We start from the raw sequence: 18,813 nt of genomic DNA on the forward strand, positions 1-18,813 counted from the left end.
ATCAGATTCCGATTAAATTCTTGTCTCTTAAAACAGCCCTGCTGTTGGCTTTAACATCCGCAAAGAGGGCGAGTGATTTATCTGCCCTCTCTGTCGCTCCGCCATGTCTCAGAATTCAGGCTGATGGCAGCTCAGCTGATCTGATACCTAACCCAACGTTTATGCCTAAAAACATCACAAGCTCATTTAAATCGAGTGATATCATTGGAGGGATATTTCCCTCCTCCCCACAAATCAGAAGAAGAAGCATCTTTCCATCTTCTCTGCCCTGTGCATGCGTTGACGTGTTACGTAGCCCGCACGGCAGCACTGCGTCAGACTCAACATTTGTTTGTGCACTATAGACGCATCTGCAGGTCGCCCGTTATCCACCCAGCGCCTGTCACACTGGCCGTGTGAGGCCATTTCTGAAGCCTACAGAGCATCAGATTTAGAGCCTCCTGACATCCTCAGGGCGCACTCGACCAGAGGTATCGCATCTTCGACTGCCTTGCATAATTGTATGACATTGTAGGATATTTGCACTGCGGCCGCGTGGTCAACACCCTGTTAATTTATTCGCTTTTATTTATGTGATGTGTCGGCTTGTTCCATGACACATTCGTGTGCCTTGACAGAATGAATATTGTTGTTTCAAGGAATCTCGTTTAAACTCACATCTGACTGCATGCATTTACAGTGTGAGATGTTGTTATCAGTTACAGGTTATGACTGTTGCTCTTGTTCTATGGTCACTAATCAGTTCACTTATTATTAATCTGTTCATGTTGAAGAGCCGTGGATCTGCTCTGTTCACGGCCTTTTCAGCCTCTCCTCTTTCCCGTTGAAAACTTTTTTGGGGAGTTCATGCAGTCGGAACGTGTAAACTACGCAGCGCGCGTCTGTGCATGGTACGCGTAATTACGCAACGCGTATTTACGCACATTGAGAGCTGAGTGATAAGATGTTTTTTTGGGCAAGCGGGGCGCTTCTTATGGTGTTCGAATGGACCCAGTGAGGCGGGGACCACATCATGCTTCGCCTTTAACCCACCAGCGACAGCTCTTAAAGGGCGAAGCCTATACGAAATAGAACGTTGGTTATGTACTGTAACCCCAGATTCTATGAGTCTAGGCGTAGCCATTTAAGCGCCGGGCCTCACTGGCTCCTAAATGGCTGAAGAAAAAGCTATTTGGGAGCTGATTACCTGCTCTTAACGTAATTTATACGGACCGGGTGGGGCCCATACAACAGGTGGGCGTGGACTAAACTTGTCAGTGCGATGCTTTGCATGACAGGATAAACCCACCAGCAACAGCTCTTAAAGGGCTACGCCTATACTCATAGAATCTGGGGTTACAGTACGTAACCAACGTTTTTAGTATTTTACACCGCTTTATAATGTAGCGGTTTTTGTTTAATTTTTATTTCATTTCTTCTATTTACTTTTTCATTTTATATGCTTATATGATTATGTAGTATGACATATGGAGAGATATATTCATACATTAAACGGGTTCACTCATCTTTCTGGACCATTGTGTCGTGCTTTGAATTTAACAGAAATGTGGACGTGAGACGTTAATTATCTTTGACTCACCAAGCGAGTGGGTCATTTATTAACAGAATCAAGTTTAACACATCACACATTTACATTAATTTGGCAGAATATGAAAACAACAACATAATTAATCAGCTTTACAACCAGGAAAACCATACGGCCATGATTTTCCGTTGCTACATCACAGACATTTCTGAAAACATCTGGATTAATTTTCTAGCAGACAGGAGAGTTTAAAGATGGAAAGATGAAGTTTATCTGAGAGAGATGTGTGAGGGAATTTGTCTGTTTTAACCAGAACGTGCACGCTCCTTCAGAAACCAGCTTGGGCCAACGGTACGCTTGGTCGAAATAGAACTTTTACCTTGCAGACGATAGCTTCAGCGTCGGTGTAGAGCTCTTCTTTTGACTCTTTTCAGCGTCTCCGTGAGAACAGCTAAAAACCTTAGGAGTCGTGTGAGGTTATCCAAACAGAAGTTATAATTCCCAAAATCGTCTCTGGTTCAGCTTGATTGGTTTAGCAGCATCCATGAATGCCTGCGTTTGCATTCAGGAACTCCCAAACTCTCTGCATTCTGGATTCCAAAAACTCTGAACTCTACCGTTGAACTGGGAAGTGCCACATTTAAATGGGCTCTACTTCCGGTTCATTTGAGAGCTTTTGATTGGTCGATGGACCAGAACAGAGGTGTGGTTTGTGATGTAAGGTGTTATGGAAAGTCAAGGAAAGAGATTAAGATTGTTTAAGAACAGACAGAAAGATTTTTGGAGAAAACCAGACTTAGTGGCGCCTCTCACCAAGTATCTTGCTGTAAAAGTTAAACATGACATTTCTTTTCAGTAAACTTTTCAGTTGACCGAAGCTCGAACTTTGACACACTTACAACTTTGCTCACTTCAAAGCAGACAATCAAGAAATTGAATCATTACTCTGTAACGTACTCTAACTTGATTTCACTTTGAATTGAGGATTAAAAATCATTACTACTGTTTAAGTAAATAAAAATGAGTAGTTCACTTCAACATGTAAACATTGTTTGAACTAACACAATTTGATTATCAAAACATTTGTAAAATAGTAATGATCATAGAGAATTGTCTTTTCCACTTGATTAATTCAAGAAAGAAAGTCTCAGGATGGGTCAACCTGTATCTCTGGATTCAAATCAATGAAATGACAGTTTCTGACCCATATGATCAGTTTTGACATCAGGCCTAGTCCACTACAATTATCTATTGTTGTTTGTACCTCATCTGTGTTCTTTGTTTAAAACAGGTCTTTAAAACAGGTAAATGAGTCTTTGTGGCTCAATGAGACTAACCTGTATAAATAAAGGTTGAATGAACTACAAATGGCTGTTAATTAATGAATTGGCTAGTAGATAGTAGCTTCTGTGGGACATATTGCTATGCTGTACAGGCTGAATCATGCAACAATTTAGTGCAATTTATTAAATAGTACAAGCTGCTGTTGCCTGTGAGTGTTGCCTGTTTTGGACGCCATCTTAGCTTCTCTACAACGTCACAAATGTAAACAATGAGTGGGATGGGCAGCGCACACTGTAGTCATATTTTTTTAACTCTCACTGGCTCCCATTTTATCTGAGCTCAAAAGGTCCTTGTCTAAACAGAAATTAAGGGTTTAACTTCATGAAAGCTGTTTGTGACCTCATGATCTTTCTGCCACTTGTGGGTCAGGAGTATTTTGTCTATTCAACTTAGTTTTTGTTCTTTTACTGTTTGAGGCTTACTTTTTATTCTTGATTTATGCCTTTCATTAAGTGCATTCTACACTGACACTCAGATTTCTTTGGTATTTTTTTTTTTGTCTGTAAAAGATTAAAAAACTTTTCTTGAAATGTGATTAAAATTGTCTAAAACCAATGATCGTATGAGAGGGAGCTTTGTACAGATCCAAATCCATAGTTCAGTTAAAATACTCAATAAGTCTCAATTTCGTCTTGGACATTTTATTGCATAATGATGAGTAAAAGTTCAGTGTTTTCTACTGTAGTACTTCACAATACAGCAGAATGTAATAAAAACCATCATGGCACCTGTCCAACAGTGAGCTTCGAAGCAGTAACTAACCAAACAATAATTTATATTTCTACTGATAATATCAGATTTTACTCAAAAATCTAACACTGTAAATTATACCTAAGTGATGTAGACTTTTGGTTCAGTGTGACATCCAGTAGCGTTGATCAGGGATGACGTCACGAGAATTGTGGGGAATCCCCTAAGTCCTGGATGTTGGGCAAACAATGCAGCCGACTGCATGCATAATGGCTACCTCCTTTTGATTATGTAAACGTAAACTGAAGACGACGTTTCCGGGGCCAAAATAGACTTGGAGTGCATTGAAGGAGACAATAATACACAGGTCAAGTGTTGGCTATAATGCAGGGGACTAGCAGTGTCTGGCAACCGGGCCGAATTAATAAAAAGGTACGCACGGCATTCCCGGTGTTTGTGTGCCGATTCTTGCACTTTTGCCTTGGTGAAAAAAAGAGCACAGATGACAGAAGATTTCGTGCAGGATGTCATTCATTCACCATGTATTGCACAAGTTTTTAGCGGCAGGATGAAGAATGAAGCAATCGGTTCTTTTACTCTGTTTTTCAAAAGTGACAATGATCTCAGTCTTAGACTGAGCTGAAAACAGCACCTCAGACTGAGGAAGTCTTTTGGATGAAAGACGAAACGTTTCTACAGGTTTTTTTGTTGTTTTGCTTTGTTTTGTTTTTTGAGTGTCCAGAGGACCAGATTTAACTTTTTATACAGAGCTAATTGTACTGTACTCAAAGTTCTGTTTGCCAGACACCTGGGTACTTGCTGACATCACAGATTGTGTAGGGAGCTATTTTCAGTAACATCCTGATGCATGCTCAATAATCCAGGTAGAAAAATCTAAAAAGTTAAATCTGATCCTTTGCTATTTACCAGTCTTTTTTGAATGTCCAAACAGCCACTGATGGCTGTTTGCTATTCACCGGGGGCTGAGTGATACAAGCAATAACAGCATTGTAAGAGGGGGACAGTTGAACACGGAGGCCTCCACCCCTGTTTAATGGATGATTTCTTTTCACAAAGATGGCCTCCTTTACTCCTCTCTCAAACCATCGTTCCTCTCTATCAAGGATGTGAACATCTTCATCCCTGAAAGAATCCGTCCAGGCCAGCAGTAACTCTTTCAGGGACGAAGATGTTCACATCCTTGATAGAGCCAAGAAGTCTTATCGGGCCTTGTTGGCCAGTGGGACTCTGGAGGCAGCTGAGGAGTACTGCAGGGTCAAGCCGTGTGCAGCCTTGGCTGTTGCTGAGGCAAAAGCTCGGATGTGGGAGGAGTTAGGTGAGACCTTGGATAGAGATTCTCGGTTGGCTCCGAGGAGATTCTGACAAACCATCAGGTGGCTGAGGAGGGGAAAGCAGCATTTTACTAACACAGTGTTCAGTGAAGGTGGGGTGCTGTTGACCTCAACTAGTGATGTCATCGGGAGGTGGAAGGAATATTTCTCTGACCTTCTCAATCCTACCAGCACGTCTTCCATGGAGGAAGCTGAGTCGGGGGACTTTGGGGTTGATCCGTCGATAACCGTGGCTGAGGCCGCTGAGGTAGTTAAAAAGCTCTGAGGCCAAACCCATCTGTTCTCTGATTGGATTGTTAAATTTGACATTAACTAATCAGCTGAGAGGAATAAAGATGTTCAAGGTTTATATTTGTAATCTGAAACTCACGGGAAGAGATTACAGGTAGTTTTTGGCTTGATATCTGTAAACAGAGCCTTGCAAAATACATTTGTAACTTGTGTAAATGTACACAAATATTGCATAATATTTATAAATATTTTGTACTTGTCATTTAGTTTTGTAACCTTGTAAAATAAATTTGTGATGTTGTACATTTGTGCAAAGACTTGTATTTGTAAAAAAAAAATAATAATACACAAATTACAAATCTTTTAGGTCCTGTACTGAAAAAAACTTACTCTGATGCCTTTACATCATTCTTACAAAGTGGGTAAAATTTTTAAATACACATTCAAGCTTTGAAAATCGAATCTAAAAACAATATTAAATTTTATAAATATAAACTGATTTTTGATGGTCAAATCACACAAATAAATAAAAAAAAAAACATTACCACAAAATTAATTATCTACTGATTGTATTTTTTTTCACTCGGACGTTCAAGCAGGAATATTTCCGATTCCTCTGAAGGCAGCAGGAGCTGCAAGTTTTGCGCTTATTTTAGAGCGGCACGTCTAAAGTTGACAAACTGTTGCCGTTTTTTTTTTTTTTCTCGCTCTCTTCAAAGATTTAATCGGTTAATGTTTAAAAATGTTCAAAGATTCTTGGGCTTTAGCAGTGGATGTTCACGAGGCCACATCTCCACCCTCTCAGGTGAGTTTTAATGGTGAACTGTTAGCTCCTGCGTCAGTTAGCGGGTTAGCTTAATGCGCTAACTTAATATTAACAGTTGAGCTTTCTCTGGACAGTTTGACTTTTCGAAGAAGCCTTGTCCAGTACGCGGTCTACCTAAGATTAAAGAAGACGCAAATGGTAATTTAGTAATTATCAAATCCCACCTGTCCAAATTGATGTCCTGACTTGTGGTGTCCACCTGCAGCCATGGCTAAAAATGAAGGCTGTGGAGCAGAGGTGGACCGGGTGGACCTGGCGGAGCAGTCCCTGCTGAACAAGCTGATCCGCCGGTCTCTGGTGAGGAACAGAAACCAGGTGGAGGTCCAGCAGGCGGACCCCACCTCCCCTTTGTACTCCGTGAGGACCTTTGAGGAGCTCAGACTGTGAGTGCTGAAGGTGATCCATGGGTTTGCGCTCATTTGTCTGAACTATAACTTCTGTAATCTTCCTGCCCTGCATGTTAGGAAGCCTGAATTGTTGAAAGGTGTTTACGACATGGGTTTCAACAGACCATCCAGAATCCAGGAGAATGCTTTGCCCATGATGCTGGCACAGCCGTGAGTTCATAAGAAACACAACTTTCTTTGTTCAGGTCATCAAATGAAAGTGCATCAGCTGCTTAGCAGAAATGTTTACTTTACATTAGGCAGCTAAACATATCTGCTACGATTAATCTTATATTCTAAGTACAACAAAGTCAGCTATTTCATTTTAGTTAGTTTTATTTTGAATAGTCAACTGGCATTTATCATATAACACTAAATGAAATGAAAACAAAGTCATGCAAATAATTAAGGACTAAATATAGGTTTAAAGTGCATATTCCAGCCAGACAAATGTATTAAATTAAGACCTTATTGTTTATGTATTTATAAATCACAAAGCCTGAATATTTGGCCTGCTTTAAGGATACTTTTGGTAAGAACTTCAGCAAACTGTCTTGTGAAATCCTCCTTTTGCAGGAAGTCGGTCATATGGCTTTGCATAGGGGTTGGCAATCTGGCCCCAACTTCTCTCAAATGGCTCCATGTAACGTTGACCAGACGTGACATGAACTTGAGCCATTTTTAGATTTTATTGACAGAAGGAAAGGGTACTTGTAGCAGTCAAGTTTTGCAATATGGGCAAATAATTTCTGCATTTTTGACATAAATAATGTAAATATGTTGAACATTTTATGAGAACTCAGTCTTTTTTTAACGCAAATTTCCTGAAATGTAAATTAAAATGTAAATTCTCTGAGTAAACCACTTCACATAAATGTACTGATAACAACAAGCTAGTTGCTTTTTTTTAAAAAGTGTGTGCATTGGTGGGGCGGGGGGGCAGCGAGAGAGTGTGTGCCTAAGTGGTTTTCATTTATCCACACACAAGTGTGGGTGAATGAAATGTGGTACGTTAGGTGGAACGAATTTGTGTACACAAAGTCCCAGTTAATCCAACAATAGCAAAAATATAAAGTATAAAAAATAGTATACAAGGATCTAAATTATACGCTACAATAATAATGTAATATAATACGGTATATTCAATTCAATTCTATTCAATTCAATTCAAAAATACTTTATTAATCCCAAAGGGAAATTATTTGTTGTTCTAACTCGTTATTCTCATTTCATTAAGAGATGTTATAGATACTGATGGCTGTAGGCAGGAATAATCTCTTGTAAAGGTCCATCCCACAGTGGATCCTAAGAAACTGGCTGCAGATGCCGCCCGATCCGTCCACCCAGACTCCGCCGGCCCCTCGGTTCCACCGGTCTGTAGGACCACCTGAATGCTGGGCAAAACTCCTCCCAGAGCGATGGCCACTCCTCCCAGCAGTCTGCTGAGCTCCTCGTTGCTGCGGACAGCCAACTGTAGGTGCTGAGGGACGATCCTGTCCTGCTGTCATGAGCCGTGTCTCCCGCCAGTTCCAGGTTCCCAGCGGAGAGTACAGCTGGCAGGTAGATGGGAATGCGTCCACAGAACATCCTTTCAACTCATTTGAGATTTGGGGCTGTAGCTGAGATGTTATTTGAGCTTTTGAGATGTTAATCAGCTGCTGTTGGTTGTAGAAAACAGCCTTGTTGCCATGGTTACGCATCATAACAAATGTCCAAAACTAAAAAAGTTTCAGTAAAAATCCTTCCAGCTGCACAGCATCTGACACCAGAGGAAACAATCATCCAAAATATGATTTACATCCAGCAAAATAGGAATTAAAGTTTCCAAAAGCAAAATCTCAGAATGAAAGTAACAGAGCTGCTCCAACATGCTGCCACCTTGAGCGGCGCAATATTAAATGCGGGCGTGGTGGTGCAGAGGTTAGAGAAGGTGGGCATGTGATCAGAAGATTGCCAGTTCAACTCTCAGTACCAACAACATTGAAATGTGGATGGGACGCATGAAGCACCCACACTTGCCTCCACCCTCATTTGCCCCACTCTGGGCACTTGAGCAAGGTCCTTAACCCCCATAGCTGCTCCCCCGGGCATCCTAGACAGCAGCTCTTTGCTCCACACAGAGGGCTGTGGTAGATTGGTGATAGTGGTTGCATCAGAAAGGGCATTTAGCGTAAAAAAAAAACCAATCGCCAAGTTTTAGTGCGACTTAGTTTGCTGTGGTGACCCCTGAAGAAGAGAGCAGACAAAAGAAGAAAAATAAATAAAAATAAAAAATGCGGTGTGTTAAACGGCAGCCTAAACACGAGTCTGTTGTGAGAAGATGGGTATGAATTCAGCAGCTTAAAGGCAAGAAATCAGCAGCATGGCTAATCAGCAGCACATATAAGTCACATATCACCAATTAAAGTGGCATTACAGTGATTTTTCTTTGTTTTCCTTACAGTGATGTGTTTTCCCTAGATAATTTGTCATGGTGGGGCGCTCATCTCGTCCATGATTTTTTTTTCTGTCGACTGGGCGCAAGGTTGGAGACACACGTCTGAGCTGCGCGCTGTTTGTACAAGCGCGTTGGTGGGGGGGTTTGCAGACACAGCTGAGCTGTGTGCTGTTTGTACCGACAGCAGTTTTCGAGCAGGGGGCGTATGGGGGGTTCATCATGAGAGTGAAGGACGAGGCAGGTTGAATGCTACTTTTAATTTTTTAACTTGCTTGCCAGTATTGTGTGCCACTAAATTGGCAATGTGTCAGTGCTGACGAGTGGGTGGGGGAGGTGCGCGCAATTTAGTTCGGTAGGTTGGTTCTGTTGACGGGGCGCATATATAATGGAAACACTGATGATTGTCTTTGTTAGGGATTCATGAGTGTAACAGCTTCAGGCTAGTAGCTGTTCCTCAGTCTACTAGTCCTACACTTAATGACCGGGGCGGATTGGCCATCAGGAGCGCCGTGACATTTCCGTTTGGCCTGCCCCGGTCAGTGCCCACCGTGGGACTAGACTAAAGGCTCGGTTCAGGTCGCACTTTATTATTTTAAATAAACAAGCCACTCTTGTGCCGGCTCACTCAGGTGTCACTGAAGCTCCCCTGACCTCCCTTCCCTCTCTAAGGCTGTGTCTGTCACAGAGCTGAGTGAAGCTGACTTTGGACTCTCACTCCTGACATTTATACGGTTGCGCGCAGTGCACGCATCTCTGGGTCAGAATGGAGCGAGAGAGACAGCCAAAGAATAGGAAAGATGGGGCAGAAAGAGAGAGAGGATGAAAAAAGAGAAAGGCACTGGCCGCTGATGCAGCAAAGTGCAGTAAATTAATGTTTGTTCGTATGGGAGCAGGTAACTTGTGATGAAAAGTGAAAACTCTGGCATAACCTGTCAGCACAGCTTAATGAATTTAGTTCCACTTTGAAGGACATAACTGGACATAAATTGACTTAATAGAACAAATGTTTTACAGTAAATTTTTACAAAGGATATTGCAAAATTTATAATTTAACCATATTAAACTTTTTTCAGATCCTATTTGTTAACCATGAATAGGATCTGAAAAAAAAAGTTCAAGAATTTGAATTTTTTTTTTACCTATCTATCTCGCGCGGGCGAGATAGATGAAGCTTTTGTCCTTGGTTACCCGTGTCCCAGGAGAAATTTGATCGTCGGTCCGTCTCTGAGGCCGTTGGGAGTCAAATTCAGATCAGCTTTGATTGTTGATTTTCTTCAGGCAGACTGATTACTTTTTTTTTAGCCTTGAGTCCATATGGGCGTTCTGGTTCCAAAATAGCCTAATTTTGGGATTCCATTCCACTGATCCATGCTATGAGTTTTCCTCAAGGTCGAACCCACCACGCTGACGAGTCCCAGAAGCCGCAGGTGGCCTACGATTCTCATAAATCGCTTCCACCTTACGGTTTAGCTCGTAAACCAGTTGATTTAGAGTTCCTACAGCATGGACCAGACCTTCACACTGACTCGAAAGCTTTGCCATGGCCGAAATTGCTGCCGATGTCTCCTTCAATAGATGATAAAACATAGCCCCACTGATGCCAAAAAGCAGTGTCCCTGCTATCATAAATCCAAATATGTAAACGTCTTCAACATCCTCCTGAGACAGAACTGAGAGGTATGGCTGGGCCATAGCATATTGTTCATGATAATACTGGTAAAAAAAAAAGCTTGCCCGGGCAAAAAACATGATATCATGATATGCTAATTTCATGACGTAATACGTCAGGGCGCCCCGCCCCTTTAACAGAACCGAGCGCACCGAATGACCACACCGAACTGCACCCCCCCCTCCACCTGTCGGTACTGGCATAACGCTAATTAGTTGCGCGCAATAGTAGCTAGCTAAAAACAAACAACGTGTGGCTCAGCTGTCTCTCCATCCAGCTCTAAACTCCAGGTACAGACAACTCAACTGTCTCTCCCTTCCCCCACTCTAAGCAAAGCTCAAATTTTTACGACCGCATATGCGGTGTCGCACAATAAACTGCCCAGACTGTTTTGTATGCGACACCAATGTATTAAATTCTCCTTCTTCATCTCTGATCTGGCCTTTTCTTTTGTTTTTTTGCCAAGAGGCAAGTGATCTCTTCCTCCTCCGTTGATGCAATGACTGAAATGGTGAGAAATGAAGGAATTTGTCACGAGCGAATTAAACTCAGGTCTAGCATGGCTGCGGGAGGGTCTGGAGATTTCCTGGTGGGCTGGTCTGATGTGTGTGCTGTAGAGCCAGCGCTCTCTGTTTTTTTTTAATTTTTTAGATATTTTTATTAACAACATATAAACACAGAACACCGCTGCGTGAGGCTGCCAGTGCTCGCTTTTTTTTTCTCCTGTTTTCCCGACCTGTCAATCAATCCAGTAGGCGTGTCAGCAAATGACCAATCGGCGACCTCAATTTGTCCCGAAGGTAAACGCCCCTTGTCTGTGAAGCTGCTCTGCAGCTGCTCGGGGTGTACGCTGGAGTATGAAGTCTGAACCCTCTGCGTACAGTACACGTACGTGGCAGTATACTGGAGGCTTTTTGCTCAACAGATCTTGGGCTTCATTTTATTTTATTTAGTTATTTTGGGAAACTTCACCTGCACTTTAGTTTTTGTGGTGGATTTATTGATCTATATTTTGTGCAGACTTTTTCAATCTAAATAACAGAAGGATCTTTTTTATTTTTATACTTGGAGACTGAATACTTTACTAAATAAAGAAATTTCAGTAAAATTACCCCTTGTTTTTTTTAATTTTATATAATACTGCAAAGCAACATGTTAAGTTAATTTTGTCAAATAACTATGATTTCTGTTTTTTTTTTTTGTTTTGTTTTGTTATACTGTATCACGAAATTTATCGTTATCGTCAGAATCACGATATTATATTTGAGCCATATCGCCCACCCCTACTGAGAGGCACATTAGTTGCCACATTCCCCACCGGTCCATGATGTACCCCACAGCGTGCATCTCAGCTGGCCATGCTGGCTCTCCAGGACCTTGTCGCTTTGTTGAGAAAATCTTATCAATAGAGTTGAACGCCCAGGATACCAGATCCATAATCTTCTTAATTTACGTTCGGGAGATGGGAACCAGACACTTCAGACACAGAGAGCAGAGCAGGAGGAAGGAAAAACGGGGGATTAAAGACAAAAGCAGCCACCTCAAGCGAGAGCCAGGGATGTTGCTCTCCTCTGCTGGGCCAAAGAGCAACATCATCAGGACGTTTCCCAGATATCAGGGAGAAAGGCCTTCCAGACACTGCCATGAGAAAGCTCAGCAAATGCCTGCTGGAAACTGATGGACGTGCCAGTGTTGATAGATTGCAGGCTGAACTGATCATCTTTGCACAGATTAAAACAGTCACCATTGGATAACTACATTCAGGACCACTGCTTCTAGCGATGAAACAGACACATGCATGAAGGACACTGATGAAAGTGTAGAGCTGTTGAGCAAAAGTTGTTCCATGTGTTAAAACTGCCCAGTATGCTGTTATATACTCCTTTCACAATACAATCTGCTCACGATGCATATCATGTCGTTGGTTTGGGCTACAAGTTCCTCCTCACACTATCCATCACTCAGGTTGCCTGTAAGAGGACCTTCTCCACCCTGAAGTAGGTGAAGAACCGCCTAAGAACCTCTGTCAGTCAAGATAATCTTGAAGCATTTCTTTTGATGGCAACAGAGAAAGAGGTCCTGATGGAAATGGACAAAGAGGATATTATTGATGGAATTGCTGAGAGTATAGTGATCACCTGCTTGTGTACTAGTAGTGGTGAAAACTGGTTCTTATTTAAAAAAAGGGACAGATCTGGTTGGAGGCCACAGACTGATGAAATCTTCTGGATGGAAGACAAACCGTTTCTCCCTTAAAGAAACTGAAATGATTTAACCTTTTTTGTGGTTCTTATGAAGTTTTTTTGTTTGTTTGTTTGTTTGTTTTTTTACAAAAGTGAGTAAAATTTTGTTTAAATTAAAAATTTGTTTAATGTGATTAAAAATAAACCGGCACGTCTGTAGTGCACCACCTGTGTACCTCTCAATTGCTATATGAAACTGATTGATTGTCATATTCCTAGTGAGTTTAAAAGAGCTTATGCATAGCAAAATGCAGGGCAACATAATTTCAGTTTATGGGATTTGAGGATGGATTATTGCACCACAGCAGAAACATTTATATTGTAGGTATTCAATTGATGACGTGCAGGGCCAGATTAACACTACGCTGTACTCTGGGCAACAATCTTTAAGAGCCCCATCATCACGACCCCAGAATCACCATAATCTGTCAAAATACAGAATAAATTACCATAATATACAGTAAATATATTTAAAATTCTAACTTTCAAGTGTATTTTGATATGTATAAAACTCCAAATGCACATAGAACTATAAATGCTATGTCCTCTTGTTGACACAAATCATAAAGACTGAGTTAAGTTGAACGCACTTTGAACACCATACGACACCATGTGTACTTGTTTAGCAACGTGTTGGCCACTGGTGTTAGAAGCATTTGAAAAGGGTCTGGGGGTCGTCTCCCAGAAAATTTTGAATAAAGTACATGCCATTTCCTGCATTCTGGTGTATTTTAACGGTTGTTAAACATCTAGTTTTACCTACACAAGTAAACACTTGATTCAATAACTATTTTATAGAGCTAATGGCACAACAAGAAGTAGTCTGACCAACAGCTGATTCAATGAATTAAAAATATTATATATTCAAAGGTGACGATTTGATGCCCACATTAAAATTAAATAACTGTAACTTAGTTGACTTCAAGTGCATTAAGATTATCAATGAATGTATACAACAAAGGATTTACCAAAGATTCCTTCAAGAAACCTCCCCAATATAAATCATAAAACCATGACTTCTGCTCATTCTAAATTTGTCAAATTGCCTCAATCTCCTAAAGTGAAGGAGGATCATTTTAAAATAATAAATAAGGTATATCCTGTACCCATGTTTCTTGAAAGAAGATTTAAATTTGAGTTTGATTTGTGTGCCTTTTGTAAATCAGAAGATGAATCCCTCGAGCAATTTTTTTTATTTTTTCATGTCAATTCAAAATCTTTGGTCAAACATCAGAAACTGGATTAATCTCAAACTTAACATTCCTTTTGATGCTGATGCCATTTTACTTTATGTGGATAACTTAAGCTCAGCTTTCTCTGATGCCATAAATATAGCTGTACTTATAGCAAAGTACCACATTCATTATAGTAAGAGGAGAGATAATGATAATAAGCCCTCCTTCCTGTTTTATGAATGATTTGAAGTTATACTATTCATCATTAAGTAAATTAAAAAACTGATAGAATCATCTCACAACAGATACAACTTATTGTTTTAATTAAAACAACAAGTTTTTCATGTGTCACGCTCCGCTGTTTTTTATTTATTAAATATTTTTTTTTCTCTCTTTCATTATTTTGTGAAATGTAGTTATGACATCCTTCGCGAGTTTGTATTTGTATATTGTTGCATTGTTCTGTTTTGTGTTGTTAATAAAATTCTAGAAAAAAAAAACCTGACGGGCTTGTCAGCAGGTAAGGGGCGTTTACCTTCGGGGCAAATTGAGGTCGTCGATTGGTCAGTTGCTGACACGCCTACTGGATTGATTGACAGGTCGCGCTGTGGAGGATCCAACTCGGTAAAAAAAAATTAAAAACGAGCTGTAGTAGCCGACGCTGGGAGGAGGCGGGGCGACCTAAATAGAGCGGCAGCGCAGCCGTCTCTGCAGCGCAGGGCTCCAGGAGAGGACCAGATATTTTGCTTTTGCCCTCACTGCTCTGGGCTTCTTGGAGATCGTGGGTCCTTGGGCAGTTGCCCAGTTGCCCGTATGGTTAATCCGGCCTTGATGACGTGTGCAGACGGCATGCATTCAAAGTGCGCTCAACTTAACTCAGTCTTGGTGGTTTGCGTTAATCGGGCGCTAGTGGCCTGGGATGGTATCAAATTCCTGGCCTGGATTATTTCCCCAGTCCGCCCCGCTTAACGTTATGCAAACTCCTGCCTGAGGGGAGCGGGGCAAAAAGTGTGTGTGCTGGGTGAGTGGGGTCCTTCATGATGCAAGTGGCCCTCTTCCTACATCTAGCGGTGTAGATGTCTGTAATGGTGGGGAGGCTGACTCCAACAGTCTTCTGTGCAGCCATCACCACACTGCATAGCTTTTCTTTCCGCAGCTGTGTAGCCTCCATGCCACATGTTAATGCTGAAGCACAGGATGCTCTCCACTGCACCCCTGTAGAAGGAGGTGAGAACTGAGCTTCCTAGTCCCGCTCGCCTCAGTTGTCTGAAGAAATGGAGTCGCTGATGAGCTTTCTTGATCAGATTGGTATTGTTGTTGTCGCTGATGAGCTTTCTTGATCAGATTGGTATTGTTGTCCCAGCTGAGCTTGTCATTTAAGATGCACACCCAAGTACTTGTAACTGGAGGCCACTTCCACTGCAGATCCTTCTATAATGGTAAATGGACTTTATTTATATAGCACTTTTCTATCTGATCAAGATACTCAAAGCGCTTTACACTACAATCTGTGTCCTCATTTACCCATTCATACAGCACTCTACTATAGCTGTACAAAGAATAATCAGTGCTTTATCACATTCATACACCGATGGGACACACATCGGAGGCATTTAGGGGTTCAGTGTTTTGCCCAGGGACACTTCGGCATGTGACTGCTGGTGGAATCGAACCCCCAACTCTCATATTGGAGGATGACTGCTTTAACCACTCAGCTACAGCCGCCCGCTTCTATGTTCAGAGGCGGGCTAGGTGTGCTTTCTCCTTCTGAAATCCACAGTCATCTCTTTCGACTTCTTCTCATTGATGTGGAGGTTGTTTTTGGAGGGGGTAGCAGATTGAGCAGTGAGGCCCAGACATCTCTTTCTACAGCCAGCTCTTCTGGGAGGACTCTTAAGTGTTCCCAGGCCAACTGAGAGATGTAGTTTCTCCACTGTGTTCCGGGGTCTCCTCCCAGTCAGACATGTCCAAAGCACCTCCCAAGGGAAGCGCCCAAGAAGCATCCTTACCAGATGCTTGAACCTCCTCAACTGGCTCCCCTCGATGTGGAGGAGCGGCAGTTTTACTCCCAAGTCTCTCCCGGATGACGAAATTTCTCACCATATCTCTAAGGGAGAGTCCAGCTACTCTGCGGAAGAAACTCATTTTAACCGCCTGTATCCGCAATCTCTTTCTTTCGGTCACTACCCAGAGCTCGTGGCCATAGGTGAGGGTAGGAACGTAGACTGACCTGTAAACAGAGAGCTTTGCCTTACAGCTCAGTTCCCTCTCACTACAATGTGCCGAGTCTGCAATACTGCAGACGCTGCACCAATCCACCTGTCAATCTTGCGCTCCATTCTTCTCTCAATGGTGAACAAAACCCGAGATACTTGAACTCCTTCACTTGAGGCAAAACCTCACCCTTGACACAAAGAGAGCAATCCGCCCTTTTCCGACTTAGGACCATGGCCTCAGATTTGGAGCTGCTGCCTCTTAGCGAGCAGGTCCCTAATTCAAATCTCGGTCTGGGGGCCTTGTCTGGGTGGAGTTTTCATGTTCTCTCCGTGCATGCATGGGGTTTTTCCGGGTACTCCGGTTTCCTCCCACAGACCAAAAACATGCATGTTAGGTTGATAGTGAGAGAGTGAATGGTTGTCTTATTTGTCTCTATGTGGCTCTGGGATGGACTTGCGACTCTTCCAGGGTGTACCCCGCCCCTTGCAGAGTGATTGCTGGACATGGGCACCGGTGACCCCCCGTGACCCAAAATGGAAGAAGCCGGTAAAAGATAATGGATGGATGATCCTCATCCCAGCCACTTCACACTCGGCTTCGAACCGCTCCAGTGAGAGCTGGAGGTCACGGCACAATGACGCCAACAGGACCACATCATCTGCAATGAGCAGAGAAGGAATCCTGAGGCCACCAAACCAGACCCCCTCCACCCCCTGGATGCACTGAGAAATTCTGTCCATAAAAGTTATGAACAGAATTAGGGGTGCACCGATAAATAGGCCCCGATTTCCTTAATTTTGGGAAATCGTAAATCAGCTGATGCTTGAGAAACTGATTTTACCTTTTTTTTTTTTAACAACAATTGTCTAAACTTCATTTATATTTCAGAACACTACCTCATGGCCAGGGAAAACAAGTTTGTATTGTTTCTAGGATATTGTTCAAGGGTATGTTTTTCAACAAAATAATATTGGAAAATTGAAGGTGCATTGTGACCTTATAACACTTGACAGTGCCGCTTATAAAACAAAATTGGTATTGGCCAAAATTGGAATCGGCAGGTCAGACTTTTTAGAAATTGGTGATCGGCCAGAAAATTGTAGTCAGTGCAACCTTAAACAGAATCGATGACAACAGGCAGCCCTGGTGAAGTTCAACTCCCACCCTGAAGAGGCCCGACTTACTACCGGCAATGCAAACCAAACTCTCGCACCGCTTGTATAAAGATCGAACTGCTCATAACAACAGGCCCCCAATCCCATACTCAAGGAGCACCCCCCCACAATGTACTTTGAGGAACACGGTCAAACACCGTCTCTAAGTCCACAAAACAAATGTAGACAGGATGAGCAAACTCCCATGGCCCCTTGAGGACCCTAGTGAGGGTAAAGAGCTGATTCAGTGTTCCACAGCCAGGATGGAACCCACATTGTTCCTCCTGGGTCTGAGGTTGGACCAACGATTGGACTCGCTTTTCCAGTACCCCTGAATAGACCTTACCAGGGAGGCTAAGGAGAGTGATGCCCCTGTAATTGGAGCACACCCTCAGGTCCCCCTTTTTGAAGAGGGGAACCACCAACCCAGTCTGCCAATCCAGTGGTACTGCCCCAGATGTCCACGTGATGTTGCAAAGGTGTGTCAACCAAGACAGCCCCACAACATCCAGGGCCTTAAGGAAATCAAGGTGAATCTCATCCACCCCTGAAGCCCTGCCATCGCAGAGCTTTTTAACTACCTCAGCAACCTCAGCTATGGTTATGGACAGACCAATCCCTAAGTTCCCTGACGCCACTTCCTACATGGAAGACGTGACAGTGGGATTGAGAAGGTCTGAGAAGCATTCCTTCCACCTCCTGACAACACAACTGGTTGAGGTCAACAGCACCCCACCTTCACTGAACATAGTGTTGGTAAAGAGTTGCTTTCCCCTCCTCAGCCGCCTGATGGTTTGCCAGAATCTCTTTGGAGCTGACCGTCTTTATCCAAGGCCTCTCTGAACTCCTCCCACATCTGAGCTTTTACCTCAGCAACAGCCAAGGCTGTGGACCGCTTGGCCCTCTGGTACTCCTCAGCTGCCTCTTGCAACTGTCATGCAAATGATCTTGTTTAAATCATTACATTAAAATTTCACATTACAGTTTTGCATTTTTGCATATATAAAATAATATTCCTGCCAGGTCTTTGAATTTGTGGCGTTTAGAGCTGTTTTAGCATATCAGAAATCTATTTTGGTTTTAGGCTGAGCTCTGACTAGCTCTCAGCTCATCAGTCTGATCTGACTTGATTTGTTTATCTTCACTGGGGCAGTTTAAAAAAAAAGCTTCTGATATTAAAGTAAAATTCTAATGTCTCTCACTTTTAGACCTCAGAATCTGATCGCCCAGTCACAGTCTGGCACAGGTAAAACAGCTGCCTTCTCTCTGGCAATGCTCAGCCATGTCAACACTGCCAATAAATGGACTCAGGTAAGCAGAATAACTTCAGAGTTTCTTCTGTCTTCAGATGTCCCAAATTCAGACTCTGAAAATCTGTTTTTTAGTGTCTTTGTATCGCTCCAACATATGAGCTTGCGCTGCAGATTGGTCAAGTGATTGAGCAAATGGGGAAGTTTCTTCCTGATGTGAAATTGGCATATGCAGTTCGAGGAAACAGAAGTAAGGGGAGTTAGACTGAAAGAGCTGTGTTTTTAGCCGTCAGGTGCAGTAGTTTGTGCTTCTT

At 42.5% G+C, this 18,813-nt stretch overlaps 1 protein-coding gene across 2 annotated transcripts in view; it reads left to right on the top strand.

Annotated features, from left to right (window-relative positions):
* The first annotated feature begins 5,884 nt into the window (after positions 1 to 5,884).
* The window catches only part of LOC119416710 (ATP-dependent RNA helicase DDX19B), a 36,863-nt gene continuing 23,934 nt past the window's right edge, over positions 5,885 to 18,813 (top strand). Inside the window, exons 1-6 of one of the 2 annotated variants that reach the window (XM_037683892.1) lie at positions 5,885 to 5,947; positions 6,043 to 6,130; positions 6,183 to 6,351; positions 6,433 to 6,525; positions 18,458 to 18,560; positions 18,635 to 18,749. In XM_037683892.1, coding sequence (XP_037539820.1) covers positions 5,885 to 5,947; positions 6,043 to 6,130; positions 6,183 to 6,351; positions 6,433 to 6,525; positions 18,458 to 18,560; positions 18,635 to 18,749 — 631 coding nt within the window. Of the gene's footprint in view, positions 5,948 to 6,042; positions 6,131 to 6,182; positions 6,352 to 6,432; positions 6,526 to 18,457; positions 18,561 to 18,634; positions 18,750 to 18,813 lie in introns of those variants that run through there. The other variant, XM_037683893.1, reaches the window with a different exon arrangement.

Source organism: Nematolebias whitei, chromosome 11 (genome assembly GCF_014905685.2).
Source record: "Nematolebias whitei isolate Nwh7 chromosome 11, NemWhi1, whole genome shotgun sequence".
Lineage (NCBI taxonomy): Eukaryota > Metazoa > Chordata > Actinopteri > Cyprinodontiformes > Rivulidae > Nematolebias > Nematolebias whitei.